This window comes from Erinaceus europaeus, chromosome 13, assembly GCF_950295315.1.
Source record: "Erinaceus europaeus chromosome 13, mEriEur2.1, whole genome shotgun sequence".
In the NCBI taxonomy this organism is placed as follows: domain Eukaryota; kingdom Metazoa; phylum Chordata; class Mammalia; order Eulipotyphla; family Erinaceidae; genus Erinaceus; species Erinaceus europaeus.
Window position 1 is genome coordinate 6,991,673 of NC_080174.1, and position 14,662 is coordinate 7,006,334.

At 54.1% G+C, this 14,662-nt stretch overlaps 2 protein-coding genes across 7 annotated transcripts in view; one reads left to right on the forward strand and one right to left on the reverse strand.

Annotated features, from left to right (window-relative positions):
• Positions 1-14,662, reverse strand: part of ARID1B (AT-rich interaction domain 1B) — a 301,939-nt gene that overhangs the window by 173,061 nt on the left and 114,216 nt on the right. The window lies entirely within an intron of this gene.
• Positions 9,759-13,351, forward strand: LOC132542572 (uncharacterized; the record flags this gene model as incomplete). Its single annotated transcript, XM_060205089.1, has 3 exons — positions 9,759-9,763; positions 11,412-11,583; positions 12,197-13,351. Coding segments are annotated over exons 1-3 (1,332 nt in total), but the record flags the coding sequence as incomplete, so codon positions are not given.

Here is a 14,662-nt window from a genome sequence, read left to right on the forward strand (position 1 = left end):
ACACATGACAGTCTCATGCAGAATCATCAAGCTGTCTCCCCAGCCTGTGCTTCAGTCTTATAAATCTCTCAGAAATAGCCTTTTTTATTATATCTTTTTAAAAATCGTATTTAATATAAGAGAGAGAACCACTCAGCTCTGGCTGATGGTGGTGCTGGGGAATGAACCTGGGACCTTGGAGCCTCGGACATCAAAGTCTTTTGTAGAACCACTATGCTATCTTCCCAGCCTGGATATGGCAATATTCACGCCAACGTTCACTATGAGGATACTGATATTAAGTTACATTTCATTGAGTTTACGTGGATGTAAATGGCGGGGAAAGGCTCTGGGGAGCAGTGTGGCAGAGTGGGCGGCAGCAAATCAGGTGCTCCAGTGCTCAGGCCGTGCCTTGTGGACCTTCATGCCCGAGGCTCCCAGGTCCCAGGTTCAATCCCCAGCACCACCATGAGCCAGAGTTGAGCAGTGCTCTGACTGGTCTCTTAGCTCAATCTCTAAAACAAATTTTACACTCTCTCACCTGAACTCTGTAAACGTTGCATCTGACTCCCTCACATGTGGTAGCGCTTGTCTAAAAGAAGGCTACAAATGCCTAGCAGGTCTACCTCTGGAGGCCAGTGATTACTTAAGGAGATAATAAAGTAACAGATGCCTGAAGCTCCCAAGGGGTACAGTGCAGAGGTGAGAGTGAGGGACGAGGACACCATAATGTGCTTGGATGCTAAGTCCAAAGGCTTGCACAAACCCTAGACATTTAGAGGACAGCAAAGAGACTGTGAAGGAGAACGGGCTTACAAATCGACACTTCCACGGGCTGGGGACACAGCTGGCCACCTGCTGGATGTCGCCCAAGAAGGGGAAAAGCACATTTGGCTTTTAGTTGGGGAGATTAATGGTGTAGAGTAAGCACAGTTGTTGATACCCGCATACACTTCCTCAGTTTTGTGCAAAATACTCTCACCCCCAGCCAAGGTCCTCCTCCACCATCATGCAAGGAGGACCTGAAAGACCCTACACTTTGGCGCAATACACCGAAACCCAGTCCAAGTTCTACTTTGTATTTCTCCTTCCTGTTCTTATTTCGTAACTCCTGCACTGCTGGTGGGAATGTAAATGGGTCCAAACCCTGTGGAGAACAGTCTGGAGAACTCTTAGAAGGCTAGAAATGGACCTACCCCATGACCCTACAATTCTTCTCTTGGGGATATATCCTAAGGAACCCAACATACCCATCCAAAGAGATCTATGTCCACCTATGTTCAGAGCGGCACAATTTGTAATAGCCAGAACCTGGAAGCAATCCAGGTGTCCGACAACAGATGAGTGGCTGAGCAAGTTGTGGTCTATATACACAACAGAATACTACTCAGGTATTAAGAATGAGGAATTCACCTTCTTCACCTCATCTTGGATGGAGCTTGAAGGAATCATGTTAAGTGAGATAAGTCAGAAAGAGAAGGATGAACATGGGATGATGTCACTCACGGACAGAAGTTGAGAAAAGCAGTCCATACCAGTGCCTACACAGCCATGTGCACAGTGCACCACGGCCTTTTTAGAACCGAAACCACGCACTTCCACTGGTGTCACTCCCATCTGCGTGTGGTCGTGAGAACAACAGGTCAAGAGGAACCCCCTGGAGACCAAGGCCACTGAGAATGTGCAGGTCGCAAATGTGCCAGGGTCCAGCCCAGTGGCCTCACCCCTCTAATACACGCCATCACACCATCACAGAAGGAGCCCTCTGATACGCGCCATCACACCATCACAGAAGGACCCCTCTGACACACGCCATCACACCATCACAGAAGGAGCCCTCTGATACGCGCCATCACACCATCACAGAAGGAGCCCTCTGATACACGCCATCACACCATCACAGAAGGAGCCCTCTGATACGCGCCATCACACCATCACAGAAGGAACCCTCTGATACACGCCATCACACCATCACAGAAGGAGCCCTCTGATACGCGCCATCACACCATCACAGAAGGACCCTTCTGATACACGCCATCACACCATCACAGAAGGACCCTTCTGATACACGCCATCACACCATCACAGAAGGACCCTTCTGATACACGCCATCACACCATCACAGAAGGAGCCCTCTGATACACGCCATCACACCATCACAGAAGGACCCTTCTGATACACGCCATCACACCATCACAGAAGGAGCCCTCTGATACACGCCATCACACCATCACAGAAGGAGCCCTCTGATACACGCCATCACACCATCACAGAAGGAGCCCTCTGATACACGCCATCACACCATCACAGAAGGACCCCTCTGATACACACCATCACACCATCACAGAAGGACCCCTCTGATACACACCATCACACCATCACAGAAGGAGCCCTCTGATACACGCCATCACACCATCACAGAAGGAGCCCTCTGATACATGCCATCACACCATCACAGAAGGAGCCCTCTGATACACGCCATCACACCATCACAGAAGGACCCCTCTCAATTCGCCCTCCGGCCTTCAGGCCATCACAGCGTCACAGACACATCTGATGTTACCACAGCAGAGTATCAACATGAGGATCTACTTGGGGTCAAAGTCATTTAAAAAAATATATCAGAGGGACCAGGTGTTGGTACCCTTGGCTAAATGCATGTGGTTGTTACCATGCACAACCACATAGGTTCAAGCCTCTGGTCCCCACCTGCAGGGGGACGCTTCACAAATGGTGAAGTAGCGCCATAGATGTCTGTCTCTTTCCCTTTCCATCCACTTTCCCTCTCAATATCTCTGTCCTATCAAATCAAATAAATAAACAAGTTTTAAAAATATTAAAATATAAAATAATAACCAGGGATTGGAGAGATAGCTCATTGAGGAGGGTGCATGCCTTGATACACATGTGGCCCAGGGTCAGGTCCAGCACCCCCCGAGAGTCTCACAGCATTGGGGGAAGATTTGGTGCTGTGGTTATTTGTCCCTCTTGGTCTCTGTCACTCTGAGTGGAAAAGAAAAAGGTGGTCCAGAAGCAATGAAATCACACACACACTCAAGCACACACACACTCACACACACACACACACACTCAAGCACGCACACACACACACACACTCAAGCACACACACACACACACACACACTCAAGCACACACACACACTCACACACACACTCAAGCGCACACACACACACACACACTCAAGCACACACACACACACACACACTCAAGCACACACACACTCAAGCACATACACACACACACACACACACACGAGCGTGGTTGGTATAATTTGGACATTAAAACAAATGTGCAATTACAACCCCTAACCACCAAATTTAATAATTATGCAGCAAAACAAACAAACAAACAACAACAACAACAAAAAACAAAAACCCAAGGTGACCAGCAGCATTGATAAGGCTTGGAATTTAAAGTGGCCAAAACAAAATAAAAATGAAAAAAAAAAATCCTTGACTGAATTTTCAGAAAGAAAAAGTGTTGCAGTAATTAATACTCAGGGACATACTACTCTCCATAGCTCTAAAATACACCCCAATTTACAGAAACATTTTACTTTACACACTACACACACACACACACACACACACACACACACACACACACAAACACACACACACCCTCTCATAGGAAACACAAGCAGGGCCTCCTAGACTCGTGATCCCACTCAAAGCCACTCAGGTCCAGTGTCAGCAAAGATGTTCTCATAGAGAAGAGAGAGAGACATCAGAGCACCATTCTGGTGCAGGCCGCTGGAGGATTGAACCCAGAGCCTCGGGCATGTAAGTCCTGTGCCCTCCCAGCAGAGCCATCTCCACTCACCCCGTTTTGAATTCTATCTTTTTGAGAGACAAAGAGACAGAAGAGGAGAACAGAGATACAGAGAAGGAAAGAGAACGCTGTGATCGCACCACCACATCCACGGAGCTTCCGCAGTGCTGGTCACAGTCCTCCAGGGCTCGAACCCGGGGCTGTGCGCACGGTGAAGTGCACGCTGTATCAGGTGAGCTCCCTTCTGGCCACCTGCCTGCTTTTGCTTTGGTGCTGTGTATTGTGATTCCCCAAACAAGTCTCTGCTGGCAGCTGCCACCCCATTTTACAGAGGACATGGGGGAGACACAGAAAAAGGGGAGAGGAAGCCAGGCCCCTGGTCACCTCGTCTGCAGCCGGGGGTCAGGAGGAGAAGGAGGGTGTTTAGAAGATGCCCTCCAGGAGGCTTCAGCTGGAATCTCAGAATGCTCAGCTCCTCCTTATGGGAAAAGCAGCCCCCGGCCCTGCTGGGGTCAGAGCCTGCTCAGTGGGCCTCTCTGTGGGTTCTGTCCACTGGCCTAGAAGGGGCACAGCCAAGATTTTGCACAAAATTAAGGAAAGTCAGCAAGTTTGCGGGCAGAAGACTGTCTTATTATCTGCACAGTCCTAGAGCTTGCTGGAATGTTTGCGGACTTGGTCCTGACTTGTTTATGCTGGGACCCCCTGCCGGCACTGTGAAGCAGTGTGTTCTGGGTCTGACATCAAACCTCACTGAGGTCTGGGGTTGGTCCGACCATCAGAGAGAACATCAAACAGGTGGAACCATCCTGCCTCAATCACCTTATTAAAAGGAAGGGCATGGCGCCAGGCTGAGCGCGCCTTACCATCTGCAAAGACCTGGGTTCAGGCCCCTGCTCCCCACCTGCAGGGTCAGAGGTTTCATAAGCGGTGAGGCTCGGCTGCAGGTGTCTCTCATTCTTTCTCCCTCTCTATCTCCCCTCCTCATCTAGATTTCTCTGTATCTATCCAACGAACAAAATGAAACAAATAAAAGAAAAAGCACAGAGCTGCTCCTGATTGGGTCTGCATCTCAAAAAGGCATGCTGTGCATGTACTGGGGTGTGTGTGTGTGTTGAGTCTGCACTTCAAAAAGGCATGCTGTGCATGTGTACTGGTGTGTGTGTGTTAATATCCTTTCTTCCCTTAGAGGAAGCAAATCAATAAAGAAACCTCACAAACCCTTTGGTGCAGAAGCGGCACTGATCAAGTGGCGATATGGTAGGCTTGAAGGCTGGCATCCCACTTGGGATTCTGCATAGGGCAGGCCTACCTGACTGCACCAGCTGTCAGAGGTGACACGTAACCAACCAACACACATGGTTTCTGGGACTGGAAGCTTCTGGAAACTAATGGGCCTCTCCAGCCTGCTGATAACTCGGAAAGCAAAAGTCCTGAGTCAAACACCAAGTGATACTTTCAAGACAAGCAAGCTCATCAGCAGACAGCCCCTCCCCTCATAAACACCACCCCAAGCCAGAAACTGTGCCCCTCAATCCCCCACAACCCAGGCAGACCTCATGGCCCCACAGGATGCTATGGCCAGGGTACACTAGCCTCAGTCATCAACTGTCCGTTAATATTGATTTTCTGATATGGGAGAGTTGCTTCTTATCTACATTAATAGGGGTGTGACCCAATACAGATGGAAACAAGAAACGTGCCCCACTAGAGTCTCCGATTCGACAATCTCTAGAATGAACCGGGGCTGAAAGCAAACCCACTGGGTAGGGTGTGCCTGGCCATGCGCCGACCCCAAGTTTGAGCCCCGGAGAACCACAGGGCAGTCTCAGGGCACAAGAAGCTTCTTCCCTGTCCCCCATCTCTGACTGAACCGTTGGTCTGGGAGCAGTGAAAACCCACCTATGAAAGGCCAGGCTGTGCACACATGTTCTCCCTCTCTCTTTCAATAAAATGACACCCTCACAGTGGGTGCATCGGAAAATGTTCTAAGTTTTTGAGAACCCTGAAGCATGTAAGAAATCAGTTCCAGGAAGTCGGGTGGTGGCTCAGAGGGTTAAACGCACATGGCGCAAAGCGCAAGGCCCGGTGTAAGGATCCCGGTTTGAGGCCCTGGCTCCCCACCTGCAGGGGAGTCGCTTCACAAGTGGTGAAGCAGGTCTGCAGGTGTCTGTCTTTCTCTCCCCCTCTCTGTCTTCCTCTCCTCTCTCCATGTCTCTCGTCCTATCCAACAACAATGACATCAATAACCCCAACAATGTTAAACAACAAGGGCAACAAAAGGGAAAATAAATAAATAAATATTTTTTTTAAAAAAAGAAGCTATTTAAAAAAAATCAGTTCCATGGGAGTCGGGCGGTAGCGCAGCGGGTTAATCACAGGTGGTACAAACTGCAAGGACTGGCATAAGGATCCCAGTTCAAGCCCCCGGCTCCCCACCTGCAGGGGAGTCGCTTCTCTGTCTTCCCCTCCTCTCTCCATTTCTCTCTGTCCTATCCGACAACAACATCATCAATAACAAGAACAGTGATAACTACAACAATAATAAAACAACAAGGGCAACAAAAGGGAATAAATAAATATTTTTAAAAAATCAATTCCATGTGAACTCTGCTGCCGGGACACCCTTCTGTGTCCCATGGTGGCACTCCTGTGGAATCTTCTAGGTTAATTGCAGACGGAGCCCCCTTTTGGACAGGACATCATGACAGGCCAGCTTGTCTGTGGGGTGAGTCAGCTGGACCAGCTCTGCCATGGTGGCCTGGTCACAGTCACCCAGAGCCCAGGCATGAAGCAGGCCTCCACATGAGCTCCCCGACAGGAAGCCCTGACAGACACAGGAGCGCATACATGTTCTGAGAGAGCTCGGGACAGCGTCAGGCTCCTAAGTAAAGCCCCAGTCATCACCGGCTGTTGTTAGGGTTGTAGCGGGTTATCGGAGAAGTCATGACACTCTTTGTATAAGAAAACATAGGAAAAAAGACATCATGCTTTGCCAATAGCCCAATAACCCTTCTTTTTTTTTTTAAGATTTATTTTTATTTATTAGAGACAGAGAAAGTGAGAAGGCAGGAGAGAGAAAGACAGAGAGACACCTGCAGCCCTGCTTCACCACTTATGAAGCTTCCCCCCTGCAGGTGGGGGGACCAGGGGCTTGAACCTGGGTCGTTATAATGTGAGCGCTTAACCAGGTGCACCACCACCTGCCCCTCTGAATGATTTCATTGTGGTAGCTGCAGCATGATAAGCTGTGAATTCCCACCTATGGTATGCAGTTCCGATCTCTAAGAGCATGAGAGAGAAAGCACAAAATACTGAGCCGGGAAGGAAGTCTGTGCTGACTTTCCCCCCACTGGAACTGCAGATCTTAGGTTTGGTCATTCACTTGCCTCTAAGCAAGTTTGGGGTGGGCTGAGGTGACAGGTTCAAGCCCTCCCACCCCTTCCATACCTGTGGGGGCTGGGGGTGGGGGGCTTTGTGAGCTGTGGAGAAGGGCTGCAGGTGTCTGCCTTTCTCACTATCTCCTCCTCCTCCTTCTCGATTTCTCTCTGCCTCAGTCCAATAAGGAAATAAAATCAAAGTCAAATTCACTGCATTAAACCCAAGTCGTGAGCTACAGACTCAGACGTTCATTCGAACAGGGAGGGAGGTGGCTCAGCGGGCAGAGCACAGGACTCTGCACAGGCCCTACGGAAGCCACGGCGGTTCTGACCGGACGTGGTTAGCAAGCACCGCACAGAGTTCCAAGGGTGGCTTCGGTGGTAGAAAGCTTTGCAGGTATATCTTCTCTTGCAGAAATGGGTTTTGAAACAACATGCAGATGTTTTAGTTTTACCATCAATATGGTTTCTGTTCCCAGGCTATAAAACATACCGGCGATTAAAAGCAACGTGTGTGCAAAAGTTTTAAAAACAAAAAGTGAGACTCGAGACACGACAGTTGTTTGCATCTGTAAGGAGGGAACCTTTTCATGTGTAGGAAGCAGAATACTGGAGTACGTTAGCAAAAACTAAGCAGTCAATATAATCTGAAGGCGAGTTAACCGAGGTCGTTAATGTCAGTTAAAACAGCGAATGATCTGTTACCATCAGTGATTAAACATAAACAGACTTGCAATTCAAGCTTCGAGGGTGCTTTTGATTTCTCCTGAATTCAGATGGTCTTTCGAACACGAGTATCTGCTCTGACTTAAAAACCTTCCTTTATACCCGATATACAAACATTAAATAAGATCATTGCCAATTGAGCTCACAAAACTGGGGGGGGGGTGTTATTATGTTTGATTACAGGAAGAGCCAATTCAAAGACTGTCATCAATTTCAGACCACTAGGCTGCTTCTGACAGAATCACAGCACTGCCTTCTTGCTGTTCTGTTTCTCTAAGGACTGCTGTGAGTACCATTTATGTTATGAAAGCCTCGGTCTGAAAGTGTCTTAAAAAGAAAAGCTGAAAATATATGGAAGCCTGCTTTCCCTGAGAACTGGTTTTTAGCCAAACCATTACTTAACAGTCAACTACTGGGTTTATTTTGACATGGAGGTCTTCACTGGCAAAGAAATGGTGTCTGACTAAATACATAGTTTAGCCTGAGTTGAATTTTCTTATTTATTTTCAGCTCTACATAGAGGCTTTACCCACTGATTCTGCCAGACATGTGGGAGGCCATGCTCCACTCACCAACACCCCCTCCAGCTTCAGTGAGAACAGGTCTCCTCACTTCACAAGCCCCCCCCCCCCCCCCCAGTAACTTCGACTTGTAACTCCCTCCAGCCTTCAAAATTTTTGTAAAAATCCAGTAGTCACCAGATTAGGTCTTTATCTCCACAGGGGATTCATATGTCTGGGGTGGGGGCATCCCTCACTGACCCACCCAGCTGTTCTCATTCATGTTCTGGTACCTTCGATGGGCAGTGATATGAATGCTCTGGGACAGACAGACATCCCATCTGGGTGGCATTTGAGAAGCAACTCAGATAGTACAAGCAATCGAGGAAACATTAAAAAAATAATAATTTTTTTGAGGGGACAAAGGGAGAAACTACATCCCTGGAAAAGGAATGAAGAATAAAAACAGTGCTTTGAAGCAACGCAGAGAAATAAAATAATTTAGCAGTCAGGTTGGAAGACAGCGTCAAGTGACTTTTTACAATTAAGTTTATCATTTTTCTTTTTGAGTTAACTGCACTGCTCAGCTCTGGTTTATGGTGGTATGGGGACTGAACCTGCCTGAGAGCATAACCATCATGTTACCCCCACACACACATACACCCTGGTCAAGTGACTTTCAGACTGAAGATCACAGAGCGGTGGAAAAGGAAGAGAAAGCAAAGGAGGAGAAGGCCTGTTAATCCAGAATCCAGCTCTAGTAGGCTGCAGTTTGGGGATGAGGGAGTAGACAGAGTCGAAAGACAGCCGATAAATATTCAGAGATAAGGGCCCTAAAAAGGAGCAGTGCGAACAGAGCATCCGGCACAAGAGGGGCCAGAGACGAGCCACAGAAATGCAACGGCACTCTTTCAGAGCAGGGTCAAAATGCTAGCAGGTCCCTGGGCTGGGGTGGCCAGGGGGAGTGGGTCCTCCCATAATCGAAGGGTCACTAGTGCCTGAGGCCTCTGGTCCTCTGGTCCCCCGGCCCACATGAAACCTGGAGAGGCAGGAATGCCAGAAGGTAGAAAGATGGGGCCTGGGAGTCGGGCGGTAAGTGCAGCGGGTTAAGCGCAGGTGGTGCAAAGCACAAGGACTGGAGTAAGGATCCTGGTTCGAGACCCCGGCTCCCCACCTGCAGGGGAGTCACTGCACAGCCAGTGAAGCAGGTCTGCAGGTGTCTGTCTTTCTCTCCCCCTGTCTTCCCCTCCTCTCTCCATGTCTCTCTGTCCTATCCAACAATGACGACATCAATAACAACAACAATAATAACTACAACAATAAAACAACAAGGGCAACAAAAGGGAATAAATAAATAGGAGCTCCAGTAGCACAATCGGTTAGCATGCGGTACTTATATGGGAATAAATAAATAAATACTAAAAAAAAAAAACAACTTGAAGAAAGACGAGGCCTTTGAAATTCTCAGGGAAAACCATTTCCTAAATTCCACCCTCTCTAGTCTCAGCCAAGGAACTACTATTTCGGTGTGAGCATACAGAAAAGGTGCTATTTAAAATAGAGAGTCTAAAATAAATCCATTTCTCACTCACACATTTTTTGAGAAGTTATAGAAGACTGAGCACAGCGAAAACAAGGGTTTCGGGAGACAGGAGACGCAAACACGGGTAGAGAGGAACCAGGGAGAAAACGGAGTTCAGGGATGGCAGTAGCAGTCTCAGGGCCTCCCCTACCCCCCCAAAGAAGGGGCAGAAGGTTCTGGAAACCCACCAGCCACGTCTCTGCAGGGCAAGACAAATGGGATTAAGCAAAGGTATGACAGTCTGAAGAAGAGTAAGGAATCTCTTAGGCGTCAGAGAAAGCGAACGTGGAAGGAAGAATGAGGTTGGGTGGTGTGCAGCAGTAGTGTACCAGACTTGCACAACTGAGGCCCCAGTTCCATCCTCAGCCACAGGCTGGAGCTTAACAGTGCTCTGCTTCCTCTCTTATCAGACAGGCAGACAGATAAATAAATAAAAAGTACATACTTAAAAAATTGCCACCAGAGTTACTGTTGGGGCTTGTTGCTTGCACAACGAATTCAGTGCTCCTGGCAGGCACCCCCCTCACACCTATATTCTTTCTTTTTTTATTAGGACAGAGAGAAATTGGGAGGGGAGGGGTATACAAAAGAGAAGAGAGAGACGGAGAGACAGCTGCAGCCCTGCTTCACCACTTGTGAAGCTTCCCCCTGCAGGTGGGGACTGGGGGCTGAAACTCAGATTCTCAGGCACCGTAACGTGTGTGCTCAACCGGGTGAGCCTGCCCCCCAATAGATAAATAAGTATTTCTCAAAAAGGATGAAGTGGGGCTTGGGCAGTAAGTAGCGCAGCGGGTTAAGTGCACATGGTGCGAGGGACCAGCACAAGGATTCCGATTCCAGCCCCTGGCTCCCCACCTGCAGGGGGGTCACTTCACAAGCAGTGAAGCAGGTCTGCAGGTGTCTATCTTTCTTTCCCCCTCTCTGTCTTCTCCATCTCTCTCGATTTCTCTCTGTCCCATCCAACAGCAACAACAGCAATAACAATGATAACAACAAGGGCAACAACAACAAAAAAATTGGCCTCCAGGAGCAGTGGATCCATGCACCGAGCCCCAGAGAGCTTTAACTCCAGGCAAACCTGAGTTATCCGAGAAAGTGCTAACTAGAGTATAGGACAAAACCCGGGGTTAGCAATGAACAGTACTTAGGTTAAAGGGACTGCATGCTAGTGCTTGTGCATGTGCGTTTGAGGACAGACAGGTTGATGGAACTTAAGGCAGTTTCACCCAATGCTCTCCTTTCACTTATAAATCCGAGACATGAATCTAAATGCTGTCAATTTCACTGCCTGGGGTATAATTTCCTGTAGGAGAAAGGCATTCTGTGGGCTCTTAACCCACTTTTGCTTTGTAAGGTGAGTTCCACTCGCTGCAGGTGAAGAAGGTGGGGGTGTCCTCTATTGCTTGACTTGGCGAAGTTCGCCATTAGCAGCCCATGTTCCCACTTGGCTTCCAGCCCTCAGAAAAAGATGTCCCACCTGGCCTCTGGCGGGAAATGTGACCTTGAGGGTGAGCTGGATAAGGAGAAGCTCTCCTGGCTCCCCCACAGAACAGGACCAGCACCAGGAAAGCTGCTTGCCCTCACGGTGATTGGAGAATTCCACGGCCTGTCAGCACTCTGCAAAGCTGTGAGTAAAGCAAAGCATGAGACAGCTCACCCTCTGGAGCTCGCACTTGGCCCTGGGTTCCAACCCCGGCAGCAACTGGGGAACACCATGCACGGCACCAGGGGACAGCGGAGTGGTGCTGTCCTGTCTCTCTTCCCTGTCTCTCGGTCTATCCTCCTGTCTCTAGATGTTCCCAAATAAACGGTGGATGGAGGGGCAAGGAGAAGCCCTCTGAGAGTCAAGGAATCGTGAATGTGTGAGGCCCCCGAGTCTGTAATAGATAGTAAGTCAATACATCAATAAATGGGAGAAAATAAATGGTTCCACTCAACTGCCAGCATGAGAGAAGTCAGTGTGGGGATGGAACTATCAAAGCAAACGCTACATAGATCCAGGATACAATCGTTTTTTTTCCAGAGAATAAAAAAACCAAGTTACATTCTGAGCCTCTCCAGAAAATAACACACAGAGTTTCCTCTAAAAGCATCAACTAAGAGCCAAGACTAGTTCTGGGTGTCCTGGGGCCCTGGCTGGTGTCAGCTGTGCCCTTGGCTTCCTGGCACAAGGAGAAGCCTGGCCTGCTTCCCAGGGCAGGGTCTGCCTGCCAGCCCAGCCCAGCCCAGCCCAGCCCAGCCCAGCCCAGCCCAGCCCAGCCCAGCCCAGCCCAGCCCAGCCCAGCCCAGCCCAGCCCAGCCCAGCCCAGCCCAGCCCAGCCCAGCCCAGCCCAGCCCAGCCCAGCCCAGCCCAGCCCAGCCCAGCCCAGCCCAGCCCAGCCCAGCCCAGCCCAGCCCAGCCCAGCCCAGCCCAGCCCAGCCCAGCCCAGCCCAGCCCAGCCCAGCCCAGCCCAGCCCAGCCCAGCCCAGCCCAGCCCAGCCCAGCCCAGCCCAGCCCAGCCCAGCCCAGCCCAGCCCAGCCCAGCCCAGCCCAGCCCAGCCCAGCCCAGCCCAGCCCAGCCCAGCCCAGCCCAGCCCAGCCCAGCCCAGCCCAGCCCAGCCCAGCCCAGCCCAGCCCAGCCCAGCCCAGCCCAGCCCAGCCCAGCCCAGCCCAGCCCAGCCCAGCCCAGCCCAGCCCAGCCCAGCCCAGCCCAGCCCAGCCCAGCCCAGCCCAGCCCAGCCCAGCCCAGCCCAGCCCAGCCCAGCCCAGCCCAGCCCAGCCCAGCCCAGCCCAGCCCAGCCCAGCCCAGCCCAGCCCAGCCCAGCCCAGCCCAGCCCAGCCCAGCCCAGCCCAGCCCAGCCCAGCCCAGCCCAGCCCAGCCCAGCCCAGCCCAGCCCAGCCCAGCCCAGCCCAGCCCAGCCCAGCCCAGCCCAGCCCAGCCCAGCCCAGCCCAGCCCAGCCCAGCCCAGCCCAGCCCAGCCCAGCCCAGCCCAGCCCAGCCCAGCCCAGCCCAGCCCAGCCCAGCCCAGCCCAGCCCAGCCCAGCCCAGCCCAGCCCAGCCCAGCCCAGCCCAGCCCAGCCCAGCCCAGCCCAGCCCAGCCCAGCCCAGCCCAGCCCAGCCCAGCCCAGCCCAGCCCAGCCCAGCCCAGCCCAGCCCAGCCCAGCCCAGCCCAGCCCAGCCCAGCCCAGCCCAGCCCAGCCCAGCCCAGCCCAGCCCAGCCCAGCCCAGCCCAGCCCAGCCCAGCCCAGCCCAGCCCAGCCCAGCCCAGCCCAGCCCAGCCCAGCCCAGCCCAGCCCAGCCCAGCCCAGCCCAGCCCAGCCCAGCCCAGCCCAGCCCAGCCCAGCCCAGCCCAGCCCAGCCCAGCCCAGCCCAGCCCAGCCCAGCCCAGCCCAGCCCAGCCCAGCCCAGCCCAGCCCAGCCCAGCCCAGCCCAGCCCAGCCCAGCCCAGCCCAGCCCAGCCCAGCCCAGCCCAGCCCAGCCCAGCCCAGCCCAGCCCAGCCCAGCCCAGCCCAGCCCAGCCCAGCCCAGCCCAGCCCAGCCCAGCCCAGCCCAGCCCAGCCCAGCCCAGCCCAGCCCAGCCCAGCCCAGCCCAGCCCAGCCCAGCCCAGCCCAGCCCAGCCCAGCCCAGCCCAGCCCAGCCCAGCCCAGCCCAGCCCAGCCCAGCCCAGCCCAGCCCAGCCCAGCCCAGCCCAGCCCAGCCCAGCCCAGCCCAGCCCAGCCCAGCCCAGCCCAGCCCAGCCCAGCCCAGCCCAGCCCAGCCCAGCCCAGCCCAGCCCAGCCCAGCCCAGCCCAGCCCAGCCCAGCCCAGCCCAGCCCAGCCCAGCCCAGCCCAGCCCAGCCCAGCCCAGCCCAGCCCAGCCCAGCCCAGCCCAGCCCAGCCCAGCCCAGCCCAGCCCAGCCCAGCCCAGCCCAGCCCAGCCCAGCCCAGCCCAGCCCAGCCCAGCCCAGCCCAGCCCAGCCCAGCCCAGCCCAGCCCAGCCCAGCCCAGCCCAGCCCAGCCCAGCCCAGCCCAGCCCAGCCCAGCCCAGCCCAGCCCAGCCCAGCCCAGCCCAGCCCAGCCCAGCCCAGCCCAGCCCAGCCCAGCCCAGCCCAGCCCAGCCCAGCCCAGCCCAGCCCAGCCCAGCCCAGCCCAGCCCAGCCCAGCCCAGCCCAGCCCAGCCCAGCCCAGCCCAGCCCAGCCCAGCCCAGCCCAGCCCAGCCCAGCCCAGCCCAGCCCAGCCCAGCCCAGCCCAGCCCAGCCCAGCCCAGCCCAGCCCAGCCCAGCCCAGCCCAGCCCAGCCCAGCCCAGCCCAGCCCAGCCCAGCCCAGCCCAGCCCAGCCCAGCCCAGCCCAGCCCAGCCCAGCCCAGCCCAGCCCAGCCCAGCCCAGCCCAGCCCAGCCCAGCCCAGCCCAGCCCAGCCCAGCCCAGCCCAGCCCAGCCCAGCCCAGCCCAGCCCAGCCCAGCCCAGCCCAGCCCAGCCCAGCCCAGCCCAGCCCAGCCCAGCCCAGCCCAGCCCAGCCCAGCCCAGCCCAGCCCAGCCCAGCCCAGCCCAGCCCAGCCCAGCCCAGCCCAGCCCAGCCCAGCCCAGCCCAGCCCAGCCCAGCCCAGCCCAGCCCAGCCCAGCCCAGCCCAGCCCAGCCCAGCCCAGCCCAGCCCAGCCCAGCCCAGCCCAGCCCAGCCCAGCCCAGCCCAGCCCAGCCCAGCCCAGCCCAGCCCAGCCCAGCCCAGCCCAGCCCAGCCCAGCC